The 15,485-nt window shown below is 40.6% G+C and overlaps 1 protein-coding gene across 7 annotated transcripts in view; it reads left to right on the top strand.

Moving 5' to 3' along the window:
* The first annotated feature begins 617 nt into the window (after positions 1-617).
* camta1a (calmodulin binding transcription activator 1a) overlaps positions 618-15,485 on the top strand; it is a 264,990-nt gene continuing 250,122 nt past the window's right edge. For 3 of the 7 annotated variants that reach the window (XM_046396762.1, XM_046396760.1, XM_046396758.1), the window contains exons 1-3: positions 619-833; positions 4,754-4,855; positions 14,342-14,445. In XM_046396762.1, the coding sequence (XP_046252718.1) occupies positions 809-833; positions 4,754-4,855; positions 14,342-14,445 (231 nt within the window). In that variant the 5' untranslated portion in view covers positions 619-808. Of the gene's footprint in view, positions 834-4,753; positions 4,856-14,341; positions 14,446-15,485 lie in introns of all 7 variants that reach the window. The other 4 variants (XM_046396764.1, XM_046396759.1, XM_046396757.1 and 1 more) reach the window with 3 other exon arrangements.

The following is a 15,485-nucleotide window of genomic DNA, read 5'->3' as shown; positions in this document are numbered from 1 at the left end:
ATGTATTTTCTATTTTTGCTTTTTTTTTGTTTTTGCTTTGTTTTCATTTGGTTTTATCAACGACTTCCTGGAAACCACAACTGATAGTGGATTGTAAACCTTAAAATCAATCTTAAAATTAAAATAACTCTTGCACAAATTGACTCTTGTCGGCGATTATGATTATCTGTCATTGTCTATATCTCTTCTTAGTTGTGTAAAACAGGTAAGACTTGCGCCTCAGTTTAGATTAGCAGATTTAAAAGCTTAACGAAGCCATTCAACAGTCAACAGTTAAACATATTAAAGCACCAACTGATAATTGAATGTAAGGTGTTTCTTTCTGTCACGCAGAGTGTGAAACAACTTTAGCGGTGCGGCTCAAAGACGAGCATTTAATATTCACAAGCTAATTAGTTTTAAAGACAACAGACGCCTCACTAAACATTAAGTTTTGTCTTTCTTTTTTTTTTTTAATTATTGTAATAACGCGTCAACGTCTTTTAACAAAAGGCGCCAGGCCAGACCTGCAACGCCTCTGAGCTCTTTTAAATTCACTATAAAAAAAGAAAGAAAAAAGAGAGAGAAAGAAGAAGAAGAAGAAGAAGAAAGAAAGAAAGACGCGGCTGGTGGTGTCAAGGTGAGGGGAGATGTGTTTTTCATCCCGGAGCCTCTCTGTCAGTCACCGCCTCACAGCCAATAGTAAGTTCGCCTCGGCCGGACCGACTCGCCGCTTGCTCCGCCAGTCCCTCCTCGTGCTGTCCTCGCCGTGCACGCGCGTGGTACCCACGGTCGTGAGGAGGAGGAGGATGTTGCGCGTGAAGGGGAAATGGCTGCCGAAAACAAGCCGGAAGGTAAGAGAAATATAATGGGATTAATTTACTAGTTTGACCGCTGTTTGGCTTTAGAACAGCCGCAACTCTGTAAGGAAACGCCACACGCGTGAAATTTTGGGTAGAAAACGACTCCGATATTTTCCTCCGAAGAGGCAGCTAAAACGTGGAGACATCACCTAGCCAGCTAATATTAGCTTGCATTCTAGCCAGCTACTATTCCCATCGTAGCCCACATTTAAAGCACGCCACGGGGACAAATAGTCAGCGTGGTTCAAGTACCGCGTTCGCCGTTTATTCTGTCCGTGTTTCTTGTCAAACGACGAGCAATTCAAGTTGTTAACAAACAAGGCTAAGTTAATGACAACATGTCATTGGCGTCCACTAACTTCTTCCCTTATTACCCAGCTTTGAAAAAAGCGGCGTGGTTGTGTTAGTTTATGTGTCAGCACGGCTCTCTCCCGCAGCCGCTGCTTTGAAGGCGCTGTAGTAACGTCAATAATTACCCGAACATCTGTTTTAGTGTGCGTTCCTGTTGTTTTCTTTTATTTTTCCGTGTTTATTTATTTTTGAGACACGGAGGGAGAGAGAGAGAGAGGGGCTCGTCCAGTTCTCTCCCTCCTCCTCCTCCTTGAAACGCGAGAATTTTCTTTGCCATTCAAAGCGGATGGTGTTTGCGAGTCAGAAGTGATGTATTTTCTTTTCTTTCTTTTTTAAAAAAGCGGATGTTATGTTCTCCAACGGCCAGTTATAGCCCACCACTTCGCCTGCATTTGGTTCGAGACGCTGGCATCAAAACGCTGTAAATGCCCGCTCGACTTGCATTGCCCTGTCGCACTTGAAACGAAATGCCATCACAGCAGAGGAAACAGGGAGGATGGAGAGTAGGATTTCCAGCAGCCTGCCCATTAAACTACTTTACACATAGGACAAAATGATGAGTTTTTTCTTTCTTTCTTTCTTTTTCCACCCCTCAGCTCATTTCTCACGGCTCACTAACTTAAAATTAAATGCAGGAGACTTACTTATCTCCTGTTTAGTGGGATATTTTACTGCAGAACATATGCATTAAAGATCTGTTCTCATTCAGATGGGCCCATGGAAATTTGGGGTGAGTAATTAAACAAAGCATATGTGAAAAATGAGATTAAGATGTAAGATGATGGGGGGAGGAGGAGGAGGAGGAGGAGGTGGGGGTCGTTTTTTTCCATCCATGAAGGCAGCTTTTTACAGTTCAGAGTGTTTGAACCAGGCTGAGATGAGTTACGTGTTTAGAGTGTCTGTTTTACATTTGACAAGGATGACATTCACAGGTGATGAAAACACGAAGCAACTTTTAAAAAGAAAATGTATTTTATAGAATCTTATGTAAAGTACTTAAGCTCGTTAACCTTATATGCAGTTAAACTGCCCTGCTTTTGTTCATTTTTGTGTTACTCCTTCGGTCATGTCACACTTTAAAATGTTCAACTTCAACTTTTCGGTTTTGTTTTCTTTTTTTCTTTTTGATGAGCTGAATTAAGTAGAATGATCGGCCGTTTAATACAGTATGTCCCCCCTAAAATCGTGGTATTTTTATATTTATTGATTTATATTGACCATTAGGGTGGAGCTCAAGATTCACACCAGACTTTGAAATTGGCTGCATAATTTGAGCGCGAGAAAAAAAGATTTCTACATAAATCGTGAAGTCCAGTGGCTTCTGAGCTCTTCCTTGCGTACTGTTGCAGGCTTGGAAATTGAACAGACCTCAGTCACAGTTTGGTGTCAGTAACTTCAAACGTGAATTCTTTTTGATGTAGAATTACTTCAGTGTTTCAAATGAGTGTAAACAAATTGCTTCTGTCCATGTGAGGGGAAACGATAAAAGAGTGGGAATTCAGTTGTTTGGATGTCAGTGTGCCAACCACTAAGCAGACTCCCACCAGGGGGTGGTATTGAGCTACAGAAGCATACATACCATATGAAGGCTCTGTCTGTGGCTGTGACAAAAAATGAAGACATCTGGTTTTATGATAGTAATGACTTCACTGTGGTGTATAGTCATAATGTATTCATCTACATAGCTGAACTTAACAAATAGGCTCCAGTTGTTAATGTCGGGCGCCTCTCCAACACAGGGAGCTCTCACTGAAAACCCTGACTTGAAAGTCCCATCGCTGAGCAGGTTAAGTTATTTTCAGTGCTCCTGTGAGGCCGGTCAGTGGAAAAAGGAGGAGGAGGAGCGAGGGAAGTGTAGAGAGAGACAGAGAGAGAGAGACAGACCGCTTCATGCGTTCATATAAATGTCGTTTCATGCAAAGCTTGGCTCTTAAAGCTTTTACGTAGAGCTGTCATGTTGAGTCCTTACTCCTACATTTAGTTTTTCTTAATTTTGGCTGTTCATTAATGTAGAACATGCTTTTTCTAAATGTGCATCACTGCTACAGTTTTTACATGGCGTTTCCCTGGATGTCGGGTAGCCAGTGAAAGAGCTGAACAGTGTTTCCTTAACCTTTTGTCCTTGTGGTATGCGGGCAGTGCTGATCTCTCTTAGTTGTTTGGCAGGTCTTATGATGGCCCATAACAACTGAGGGTTACATCTTGTGTTAAACCCAGGGGCCATGACCCAGTCTCACTCAGTGGTGTAATGTTTACATCCTGGGGTATTTCTCTCCAGCCTAACTGATTGTCAGGGCCCTTGGGGGTATTTTTTTTTCTTCACACTCATAAAAAGCACTCTGGGTCCGTTACTTTAAGTACAAGGCCTGGAGGGCAGTGAAAAGACAGGCTTGATATGTCTTACACCGAGACTACTCTGGATAAAAGGGTAGCCTTTGGTCTTACTAATCTGCCAGAGTAGATACAGATATTCCTGTACAAGAGTCAAATTTGACAAATGAAACAAACAGCATCACTTTTGTTATGTTGGGAAACACTAATCTTGATGCGTTTAACATGTCAGGTTTAATGCATGTACTGTTTTTTTTGCGTGTGGCATATTTACGCTAATTTAAAATCAGATAATCAGATGTAGTGATGAAGGGATAGTTTTCTGACACATAAAACCCACGCACAGGCATGTTAGATAAACCACATAAATCTAGTGCAGTTTGAACTTTAGTAACAACAACAAAGGTTTGTGTGAGAAAATGTAGCGAATTAAGCCTGCAGCCTCATCTGTGCAGGAAGTAATATTTCTCTTTTATTTTCAGGCGGGTGCAGTTTAAAAAGTTTCACGACGTTATCATTTCACTCAAAGTTCAGGGTGAAGCGGCAGCAGAACATCAAGCAAGCACGCAGTCAGCCATTAACTTACAAAAGTGCTTGTGCAGCAATGGTGTAAATATTTCTGCGCTGTTTTGTAAAGAAGGATGAATTTAACCTCCTCGCTATGTCGGACGACTTGCTCTCCCAGTTTTGTGTTGAATCAGGCGCTGCATGTTTTTTTCCCCCCTCAGCCTTTTAATTGAATCAGTGAGGTGTGGATGGATGGGACCCAGGTCCGGTCTGTGGTTGCTGAGACGTATCATTCCTAATACCTGCCTATAATAGACCTTTACTGACTGCTTTGCACGGCCACCACTGATTGATTGTATCAATTCATCCAGTTTACTACTGTTACAATAGGGAGTGTTACTGACCCGTATCAAACCAGGCCAGAGCTGCAGTGACCCTTATTACTGCCACTTTTTTCTTCTCGGTACAAAAATATTCAGTCAACGTGAACTGTTTTGTGATTTATTAACACTGTTGTTTGTTATTATTATCATCATCATTATTATTATTGTTCTTGTTAGCATCATATTTTGACCAGTAGCTCTTGTATGTTTTAAATGTAATTCAATACACTGTATAGCTTCTGTTGATATTTCATGCATGGGGAGTTTGCTGAGTTATCACAGGCTGGGAGAATGCTTCTTTTGCTCGATTTTCTCTACTTTTCTCTTTGCCTCCTGAAGGACTGAAGAAAGTTCGTAATCCGGATCGAATGTACAGATCAGCAGTGTGTTATGCTGGCCATGGTCCACCTAAGAGTATCAGTGATGACACAGAGACGAACAGTAAGAGTCAGTTATTAATACTGCATTGCTGCTCCAAGAGGCCACTAGCTGGCCAATCTATTATTCATTCATTGATTCATTTATTTACCTCTTGATTTCATCCGTCCCCCCCCTCCATGCCCCCCTCTCCCTCCTCCTTTTATTCTCCTCCAACACAACACCTCCTCCGGCTGCTCTGTTGATTGAAGTGTCTGCTTTACGGGATCACGCTGTCAATAGCTGAAGTGTTGTCGTTAACTAAGAGTGATTGTTTCAGGTTGAGGCCAGGGGATCAGGACCTGCGCAGACCCTCAGAGAGAAAGCTTACATTTTGAGCCATCAATTATAGCCCTGTGCTTGCCTTTTTCTCTGCTTTGCCATAAACCTGTATTTGATGAGAGGAAATCAACCCTAGTTAGCAATGTGGCTTTAAAATCTTGCAGAAATAAATTGCGTATGACAAAATAAATATTTATGCAGTGCTGAAAAAATAGCATCTTATGATATTTTTTTCCTTCAGATGGATTAATCTTTGCCTTTGCCTCCCTCTCATTACATTTGTGCTCCATGAGAGCTGTAGACTAGGGGCAAAGAACAAAGACAGCACAACATCATAGCTGAGGTTTTTATGACTTGTAAAAACCAGCTTCAGTGGGAATTGCTTCAGTTCAGTGCACTTACAAGTCTGTGTACAAGTGCTATTTTCTGTCACAACCAAAACAAATCAGTCAGAAATATAGGCCAAAGACTTGATTTCATTTGTGGGTGATTTTCCCTTCATTCCTCTCTTTGTCTTTAACCATTGAAAAGGCTGCCCTCCGTAAAGCAGATTGTTTCTCAGCAGAAAGGAGTCCCTTCATTGTTAATAAACACACCAGTCTCCTCCCTGCTGGAAGACTCTGTTGATCTAGACTAGAGACTGGGTAATTAAGTGTGCTCATGTAGTGTCATTTCTAAATAGAGAGTCTGAAATCACCCTGAACCCCTTGTTAGACTTCTCACTCGATTTCTGTCACTGGTAGAGCTCTGCTGCGCCGAATCTTTTTGATATTATTTTTTTTTAAAAGGGAATGTTTTGAGAGATTTAATGGCAGGGGACTGCTTGTGCGAATCTATGAAACGGGGAAGCAGTCTGTAACAGGGACATTGTTGATAGACTTTTGCGTTACCCCCTCATGTGTGACAGCTGTGACTGACAATACATTTTGCCGGTCTTGCTATTTTCCCTCACGTTATTGCATGGTATTACAGTATCCTGTGCCCGTGTCAGACACCCTGTTTTTGAAATGCGTTCAGCCTGGAGGTTTTTCTGCCTCACCAGGACACTCTGTAACAGAATAGAGCAGCTCAAACAGGCAGGTAAACCATTGATCTGAGTAATCGTCAGAGTAATTGTGGGAGTAGTTATGGCACAGAAAGAAGGGCTTTGTTTGTGTGTATGTGTAAGCAAAAGGGAGAAAGTGGAAGAGAACAAGAGTAAGAGAGAGAGAGGGAGAGAAGGCGAGAGGGAGTGTGAGAGAGAGACCTCACCTCTGCTCTCCTTGAGATGGGATTTTTATGGATGGGTGAGCTTGGTGAGGGCTGAGAACACATAAAGAGTCATTTTCAGTTTGTTGCAGGCAGTTAACCGTGTGTGCATGTTTGTTGAACTTCCAGTAATAGGCCTAGACTTTTTTTTTCAGCTCTTTGACTTTTTGACAGTCTTTCCTTATTATGCTATATTGCACTATAACAGCACGGAGCCACAGTCTGTCCAGGGTAAAGCCTTCCACTCTGCACGTGTTGCATATCGTGCGTGGTCATACCACAGCTGCATAAGAAATGATGTCCAGCGAGATTTAGTCTAATTCAGATCTCCTGCTGGCATTCAGACTCATTTTTATCTTTCCCGCTGAGAGTAAGAAAAAAGAAAACCACACACCTTTTGCATCGTTTACTACAGCTGTTGCAGTGTTGTTGTGTGTGTTGCAGGTCAGACGGTCATCCTTGACGGTATCGCTAGAAGCCATGCAATGTTCTCTTGGTTGTAGTTTTGTTGTAACATAGCAACACCATAGTGAAGTTCTGTGAGACTTTTTTTTTTTTTTTTTTTTCTTGTGGGCGGTTTGTAATTTCACTGTATGTAAGACTGTTATCGAACAGGCTATAGGCCAAATGATAAAGATAATTGGTTTCCAGTCCTACACCAGCACATGGCTATTTTAAGTCTACAAACTCCTCTTCATGTCCCCATCAAGAGCCATCAGGCTGCGGGGAGGCCAGCCCCTGGACTATGGGCCAATCAGTGTTATTGCTGCCAGGGAAATTTGACACTGCTTATATTGCCCTTTGTTGTAGTAAAGCTCAGCTCAGGATCTCCCACAAGCAGCACAGAGTGTAGGGTTTGGTCTAATCAACTGCTCTGTTCACCAGTGGCCAAGTAGCACCGATCTTCCTCGTAGATGGAGTATAAAATCGATGATACGGTTATTCAAGGCCTGTGCAAATTTAGTATTTTGCAGAGTTTTGTGATGTTTCAAGCATTTCAAGCGTTTCTTTACTGCTGCTGGTGCTGTAAAAGAGCAGGAAAGGAAAGTGATTTTTTTTTTGTTTTGTTTATGTTTCAAACTATAAAATTCATTACATATTAGAAGTTAATACATCTTTTTTTGCTTTGAAAATGTTAAACAAGCCTGGAAGTCATGACATTTGGCTGTAAATGATTAGTGACAAGACCAAGAATTTGGGGGACTTAGCTGAATCACATGAAAGTGTCCTAATCAGAAGGTTACAGGGACAATATCTCATTACCGTAAATACCATCGCAGTGGTCTCCTGCTGGTTAAACCCCCTCTTCACCTTTACTACTCTTTCCTTCACACCTCACAACCAGATTGATCACTTTTAATTGACAGCATGTCATCAGTTTACTGCTGCATCGTGGCTATCTGAATTCATCTCGCCTTTTTTTTTCTTCATCTGCCAATATCTTGTAACTGCAATCACCACGTTAACCCGCCACTGCACCTTTGCCTTTGGTCTGTCGTTGCCTGGTTTGACATCTTTCCCCCTATAGATCTGGTCATTATAAGTAGTGCACGTCACATCCCCCACACTCAAGCTGTGGATCGTTTTATTAGATACTAGATGTTTGTTGCATTTCTGGTCATGTCCATAAATTTCACTGACGACATTCTGACATCCCTCGTAAGGAAACTGCATGCTGTTGAAACTGTTTGTTTTTAATCCCCTGCTAGAGATACAAGCACTGTGATTTAAATAATAAGTGATGTTATACTGTTTCTGTTCCTCTCACTTTGGCTGAATGAGCGTAGGAGTGTTATTCTGTCCATATAATAGGGGGATTAAGTGATCAAAATGTCTGTTGCTTGTTCAGAAGTAAGCTTTTGAAACAGACACCATTGTTAGTTGCAGGGTGTATAGCAGATGAAGGGTGCATCACCAGGTGAAACTTATTTTGTCTTGGAAAGGACTTGATGCTGAAAAATAAAGTGGGTTTGCATAATTTAAACTATATTTCCCATAGTCCCTAACAGGCAATTACTCTGTGGTGAACTTGTGATCATCATGACAGTCGATTTTACACAGTTTTTTCCTTCTTTTTTTTTTTTTTTTTAAATTACACACGGGGTCATTCACCAACATTGATCACTTGTTGCTTGGCTGCAGATGAAGGAGTATGTTTTCATGTCTGGTAGCTTGAAATTTCTCACCCCATTTGATAAAATATGTCTGAGCTGAGCTCATTTGGCTAACTGGGCTAATTTTGGAGCTAAACACTTAGGGGCATTTTTGGTCCAGCCTAGTGGATGGCTGTCATCCAACCTAATGATAACAGACAGTGCCACAGGCCTAATTCAGTTTCACAGCACTTCTTACTGGACAGAGATGAGAGCCAAATGTTTATCCCCAGGACTCTTTGTTCTTCTGTGATTCACCTCCCTCGTGTTTCAGGTATGGCTACAAAAGACCAGATACTGTTACACTGCTCCTCTCATCCTTAAGGTATATTACCCACTGAACTGTTGTGGAAAATGTTGCATTCAAACTGTTACTTTGGATATGCACCGCCAGCAGCGATTTGTTGAATGATCTATAGCCAAAACATTAGCTTGCAATTTCTCCACAATGTGGGCACAGATTAAAAAGAAAAACTGTCACTCCCAGAGCGCTCTGAGACAGAGACGGAAGAGAGAGGGTTTTGCGTTCAGGGCTCAGATATTGATTAAAGATTTGTTTTTGTCAGCCTTTCCAGTCTCATGACCCTCGCTCTCGTCTCTAGGGTGGGGCTGGAGCAAGCTAGCATGACAGATACCCTTAAATTTGGCCCAAGTGTTTGCTTAGCAGCCAGGATCAGCGATAATCCAAACATCAGCACACAGAATTATATATCTTTATGCCCATTTGACAGAGGGTGAGGTGAATTATGAAGGGGCATGCACAGACTGCCGCTGTTCAACACACAAATGGCCAGTGATGGCAACATGAAAGCTGCAGACCTGTATCCTCTGTGCTGAACAGAGCTCCTCTCCCTGTTTAGCCTTTTGTATGTGAGCCCGCTCATCAAGACCTAGAATGTAATTGGCTCCAGCGTGCCAGCTCAGCTCAGCACATCCTCTCATGTAACAAGCTCTGGTATCAGCCTGTCTTGCACTTTAGTGTTTTACAACCAAATAGTAGTTTTCTGTGTATCCCTTTCTTGGCTAATGTACAAGCAGTCATTAAGCCTGCTGTTTAGACTCCAAAATAAATATAAACTCTTACAGGGGAGTCCACGGGAAATGCAAAGAAGTGCAGTTCCTTTCAGAATTTGATGAGCCTCTAGTTAAGGAAGAAAAGGCTACATTTACATTTTCAAAGCCAAGATTTTGTGGGTAATTTGTTGTTTATGCACTAATCAAATCAGACAGTTTGATTAGGAAGAGCTTGTTTGTATTCTGTAAACCTATTCCAAATCTGGCATCCGAGCTATTCACCTGTCGGCTGTTTTCAGCTGATGCACATAGTACGTTATATGTAAGATTTCCATGCCTTAGCGACCAGATCTTTAATTAGCAAGAAATACTTTGTTGGAACATTTACAGTTCCTGGAAATGCCCGGTGGAAGCAAGAGCAGACATAGAGCAGCTTAAATATTATTAGTGGAGCTAAAAAGCAGCTGAAATAATGAAACCATTTAGAGTTATGAGAGTGTGGTGCTGCAGAAAAGAAACCTCAGAGCTCAACAATACTTGTTAGGTGTTAAGTTCACCTTTGTGTTCTTTGAGCGTCTCGAAAGAAACGTTCTTGTATAAAGACAAGGCCCCTCTCAGGTCTGACGAGGAGTCCCGGACTTGAGAAGGCCGACAGCAAACATCTGAAAAATAAGAGCCACATCTAAAACACATGGTTTATTTAACAGCACAAAGCATGGTGCACTGTTTGAAACATGACAACAGTTAGCCTGCTTCTTCAAAGAAATACAGACATCCACATCTGACACAGACGAAATCTTGAACCACTCTATAATCTGATGTTAATGTGCTACTGCATATGGACCCTGTAGCCTGTGCGAGTTGACAGGCTGGACAGCTTCTTTTTTGTCTATCTTTGCTTTTTCCTCTACATGGTTTGGTGTTTATTTAGCAGGGGAAATTAACATCATCCCAAGTCCCCTGTCTTGAATAAATAATGATTATGTCAAAGCGCAAATATTTCAGATAAATGCAGCACTAAGTGCTTTGTCCATTTCTCTGGTGATGCTGCAAACACCAGGGCAGCAATTCAAAAGAGTCGGCCTAATTTGGATATGGTAAAATTACATATTGTATGGATGTTGCTAAAATGCACATATCTCAATAAATATTTGATGGCTTTGGTCAGTATGCTGTTATTATATTAAATATTTGGTTCCAAGTCCTTTGCACTCATGGGCTGTCTGACATTCACAGACCTCAACAGGCACTTGTTGTGTTCCCCGGTGATGTTTTGCCAGGCCTGTATGCTACAACCATATTCATTTCTTGCTTGTTTCAGGGCCTTTTTGCCTTCAGTCTGGTCTTGGGCAAATAAAACACATGCTCACTTGGATTGAAGTCAGGTGACTCACTTGGCTGCTCAAAAGGATTCCTCATTTTTGCCATAAAAGCTTACTTGCCTTGTCTGTATGTTTAGCATCGTTGTGCTCCTCCTCTGAGTCACAACTCAGTCGAATCTGAACACACATACATGATACCAATATGCTTAGATTTAGTGTGACTTTTACAAACAAACACTCAAACATCCATAAATGTTTATAAAAAGAAAAAAATACGCATGCCAGAACTTTTCCTCAGTATCAAAGTAATTCAGTGATTGTGCTTTGTGGATCTCTGGGTACACTGCAAACAGGAACTGCTAATGGCTAATTCAATATACTTAGAATGGTGGCAATTTACCAACATGTAAACAAATGTAGGCTAAACAGCAGTGCGCAAGTGTTCGAGTTGCCCACAGCTAATTAATTAACTTTTTCTTTGTGTCCCCCAAAGAATTATTATAAAAGTGTAATGCCAAATCTAAAGGCCCATGACTTTAATTGTTTAATTAGCTGTTCAGCTAATAAAACAGGTCTACTATGCAAAATATAAGAAAATAAAAAAATCTGGCTTAGTTAATATAAAAGTTTTATATGTTTTCATATTTACAGCACAACATTATTCAGAATGGGTCCGATGGAAATTGTTCTTCTATGTCTCAACTGTTTGCTGTAAAAATACCTGCTGAATATAGGAGAATATTGAGAATCTGCTTCTGTCTTTTCACATTCAGTGTGTGTTGACACACACATTAGTAATCTGATCAATCTCCAGTTTCAGGGGTAACCTGATTTCAGAAGCATTTCTGTAAGGTTAAGGGATTAAGAGAACCCCCAGTAACAGCTTGTTAGTCCTGCAGTGTCTGCAAAAGTTGCTCTGTTGCTTTTTTGGAGGGGTGAGGGGGGTGTTAACTGACAAATACAAGCCTGGCATTTCAAAGTAAAATGCATGTTGCAGTTGTGTCACTTTTTAATGTGCACACCATGCTGAGCTGAGATGTGTTTTGCGTTGTTCTAGAGTCTGTGGCTATCAATACTTTGCACAAAAACATGTTGTGCAATGACCAGTGTAATTATAAGGTTGTGAAATTATTAAATCCAAGTGAGGGATTTTATTGCATTTGCATTTCCTCTGTGCTGTATATTCTCATCCCACGTATTTCAGCCTGCTGGCAGATTGAGCAAGACATATCCCCCTACGGCAGATTCTATCTCGACTCTCTCTGTGAGAAAATCCTCAACATACTTGAGACATATTCCAATTCAGCTCTGTCTCAGTGGTGTCATAGGAGGGTGTGCCAGGGGGCAGCACTGAATCCTGAATAATCTGTGCAGAGACGGACTTGCCATATGTATCTGCTGCTACTGCTGTCTGTCAGTTGCACGGAGCAAATCTTCTGAGCGTGTTTTTTCTAGAATGAAGATGGCCAAGACTTTGTACTGAGCCACTCTGTGTCTGAGTGTGGGTCCAGTGTGATTCCCTATTTGTGAGTAAGCCTCAGTGTTGAAGGCCCTCGCTCTTCTTGCCCCTTTTAGTGAAAAATAACAAATATGTGGCAGTGTGTTAAAGCTAGACTGCAGCCTCTTGCTGTACAATAACACGTCTGCACATTAAAAACAACTTCCTTTGTTCTTCGGTGCTTCTCTGATCATTCAGTTGCAGCATGTTTTCAAGTTCCGACAGCGAAACCACTCTGGTGCTGCCTAGGAGCAGATGCTGTATGTGATTCTTAATTGGGCGAAGCGAATGATTACAGATACCTGTGTAGCTTTAGTCTACATGCAGAATTATAAGTACAGATGGAAACGGCTAGAAAGTACTACGAATCTACTCCCACATTCCTTTGGGAGTGATGATGTTCCACCTTACGCATTACACTCAGAGGCACCAGTCCAGCTCCATCTCTGTGGACCTACTGTGCTCATTCCCACTGAATTTTCCATTTTAGGGGTTTCTGAGCAGCGGCACTCTGTTCTCGCCTTGATGTACAGCAAGCTACACACACTCCTCTTATATTCCCATAATCAAGTGCGCCACTGGCTTATTTGTATTGACTTTAAAGTGATGTTTTGCTTTGGTTGAACTTTTCCTCTTTATTTTTTTTCCTAGTCAACCACTGATATCAGCTACCCAAGGGATCCATAGTCAGCACTCATATTCAGGCTTTCTTTTGTCTCTCCTTTTACTCACCCATTTCCCCCCACCTAGTATCCTAACCTACAGTCATATAAATGTGAAAGAATGTTGTTTTCTAGTTGTAATGTATTTTCAAGCTAAATTGAATTGCAGATGAATGCAGTGTTTTGCGTTACCTTTTGTGAATTTACATTCAATCCACGCACATTAAAACTGAATAATGGATTCATTTGCACATGCTGGAACATTACCTGGATTAACTAACTCTACATCCATTATTTGCAGTGTTACAGTGTTTGTAAATGCATTAGAAGTGTGGTATACACAAAAGATTTGATTCTCACAGTCTGTATGAATGGGGGTTGATAATAACTTTTGTGGCGATTCCAGAGACAAGAAAAGCTCATGTTATTTGTTTGCTGTGCTTTAGATGACATGTCTGGTGAAATACTTCCTCAGTGACAAAGTCGTAGATAAATCTGCATTCACCTTTTTTAATAAACCTTAAACCTTTTGCACCCAGTTTTTACATGTTGATGAACCTGCTGTTACTTTATTTTTGATTGCAGTTACTAAATCACTGATTTTTTAAGTCATTAATAATGAGATTCTTGTTTAGAATACCTGCATTTTGTATTTAAATTACTGAAATTATCGCCACTGCATCTCATGCTTTGATAGAAAGCACCCACTTTACCTACATTTTTCATAATATTGTAAATTCAACATGTTTTTGTCTCCCGAAACAAATATAGTTTCTTCACAGTTAATCCATCTGCATATCTGAGCTGAAAGAAAACAATAGAATGAGATGAACATATGAATCCGTAAGAGTGCCTTTTTTTAATGCTTGTGAACTGGTCGTCAGATGTAGATTCTGTAATGAAAGATATACATTATGATGTAAGCATTGGTCCTAGTAATTGTAATTATTTCCCTGAATAATACAACACGTTCTGGCGTGCAACACACACAGATTCCCATACTAAATCCCCATACACTATAAAATCACTCAAGGGTGTTTATTGTGTCTAAATAATGAATAGACACAGCCTTTACAAGTTGACAGTGAAAAATTTCAGATGAAGTCCCCTGATAGAACGCATTTCACAGTAAAATAATTTAGCTGAGCACAAAATAAAATGTATGCAATGCTCTATTTTTAAATTAATTTTCTAATTCAGCTGGGGATAGTTATTTGACAGTCAGCGTTTTGCTGCAGAGAGACTGATAGTCTGATAAAGAGGGAGACAGGCAAGTCAATAAGGTATGAAGCCTGTGCTAAATATTCTGTTTTGTCTCACTCTCATTGTAGATGAACATGGACATTTGAAAATATACCTGCCCAAGAAGCTGCTTGAATGTCTACCAAAATGCACCTCGCTGCCAAAGGAGAGACACCGGTGGAACACTAATGAGGTAAGGTCTTATCACACCGCTTTCTGCGCAGTCCATCTCTTTACAAAGGTAGCCGTCCACGAGACACCTTTTTCTTTCACAGCTTTTTCAGACAGGTTTGTAATGCAAACCCTCTTCAGACTGTCTCCTAACACTCTTCTCGCGTGGTGTGTCTCCGTATATCTCGTTCCCCTGTTGCCATGTGACATATTTCATGGATTTAGATATACTAGTCTGCAGTTTCACATTCAAATTACAGCAGTTGGAAAGTGCAACATTCAGATTCAAATTCAGAAGAACTTTGTTTATCCCGCAATGGGCAGTTCAGTTTGACAGCAAACCAAATATAGTAAATAACCCATAGGTAACCATGTAACAGCAACTTTTCACATTCTCACCTGTCAGTGAGAGCAGCTCAACATATGGTCCTCAAACAGCAGACACGCACATGATTGATTTTAACTATGTGAAACATTGTATGAGATTTAGTGTATCTTGATATTTCTGATCATGGTTTATGTTTATATTTATATTTATTACGTTTAAAATGCAACTTCAGAAACATTTCAGAGCCTTAAAGCTCTCAGCTTAAAATTGATTGTCTCGATATTGACCAAAGGTTTCCTTTGATATTTGTTGTTAGCTGCATCATAAAATGTTTCCTTAACATGGAGAATTCACTGCCGCTGGGCTTTGCATCGATAGCCCGACCATCAATCGTGATACAGTATGTTTTTTGGTCGAACGTTAGAATAAACCACAAAATTAACGAAATCTTCGATCCCACTGTCTTCACATTTAAACTGAGTCAGGAGTTGAATCTCTATCTCGCCTTGCAATTTATGTTTACTATGGATTTCTCAGTGCTCATTCTACATAAGAAGCCTGTTTAGCATAAATCAAAGTCTAATGTCAATTGAATGTGAAGTCTTATTCAAAAAAACTTCACTGCTGCTGTATTTAGCAAACACTTGAGCTCTTGATATAAATGTAAAGAGTGTTTAATATTGCTGCTGCTCAAGGTGTCTCGTATTTCATATTTGCATCACGTTAGGGATGAT

The sequence above is a fragment of the Scatophagus argus genome, chromosome 8 (assembly GCF_020382885.2).
Source record: "Scatophagus argus isolate fScaArg1 chromosome 8, fScaArg1.pri, whole genome shotgun sequence".
Lineage (NCBI taxonomy): Eukaryota > Metazoa > Chordata > Actinopteri > Scatophagidae > Scatophagus > Scatophagus argus.
This window is presented reverse-complemented; position numbering and strand designations above follow the sequence as displayed.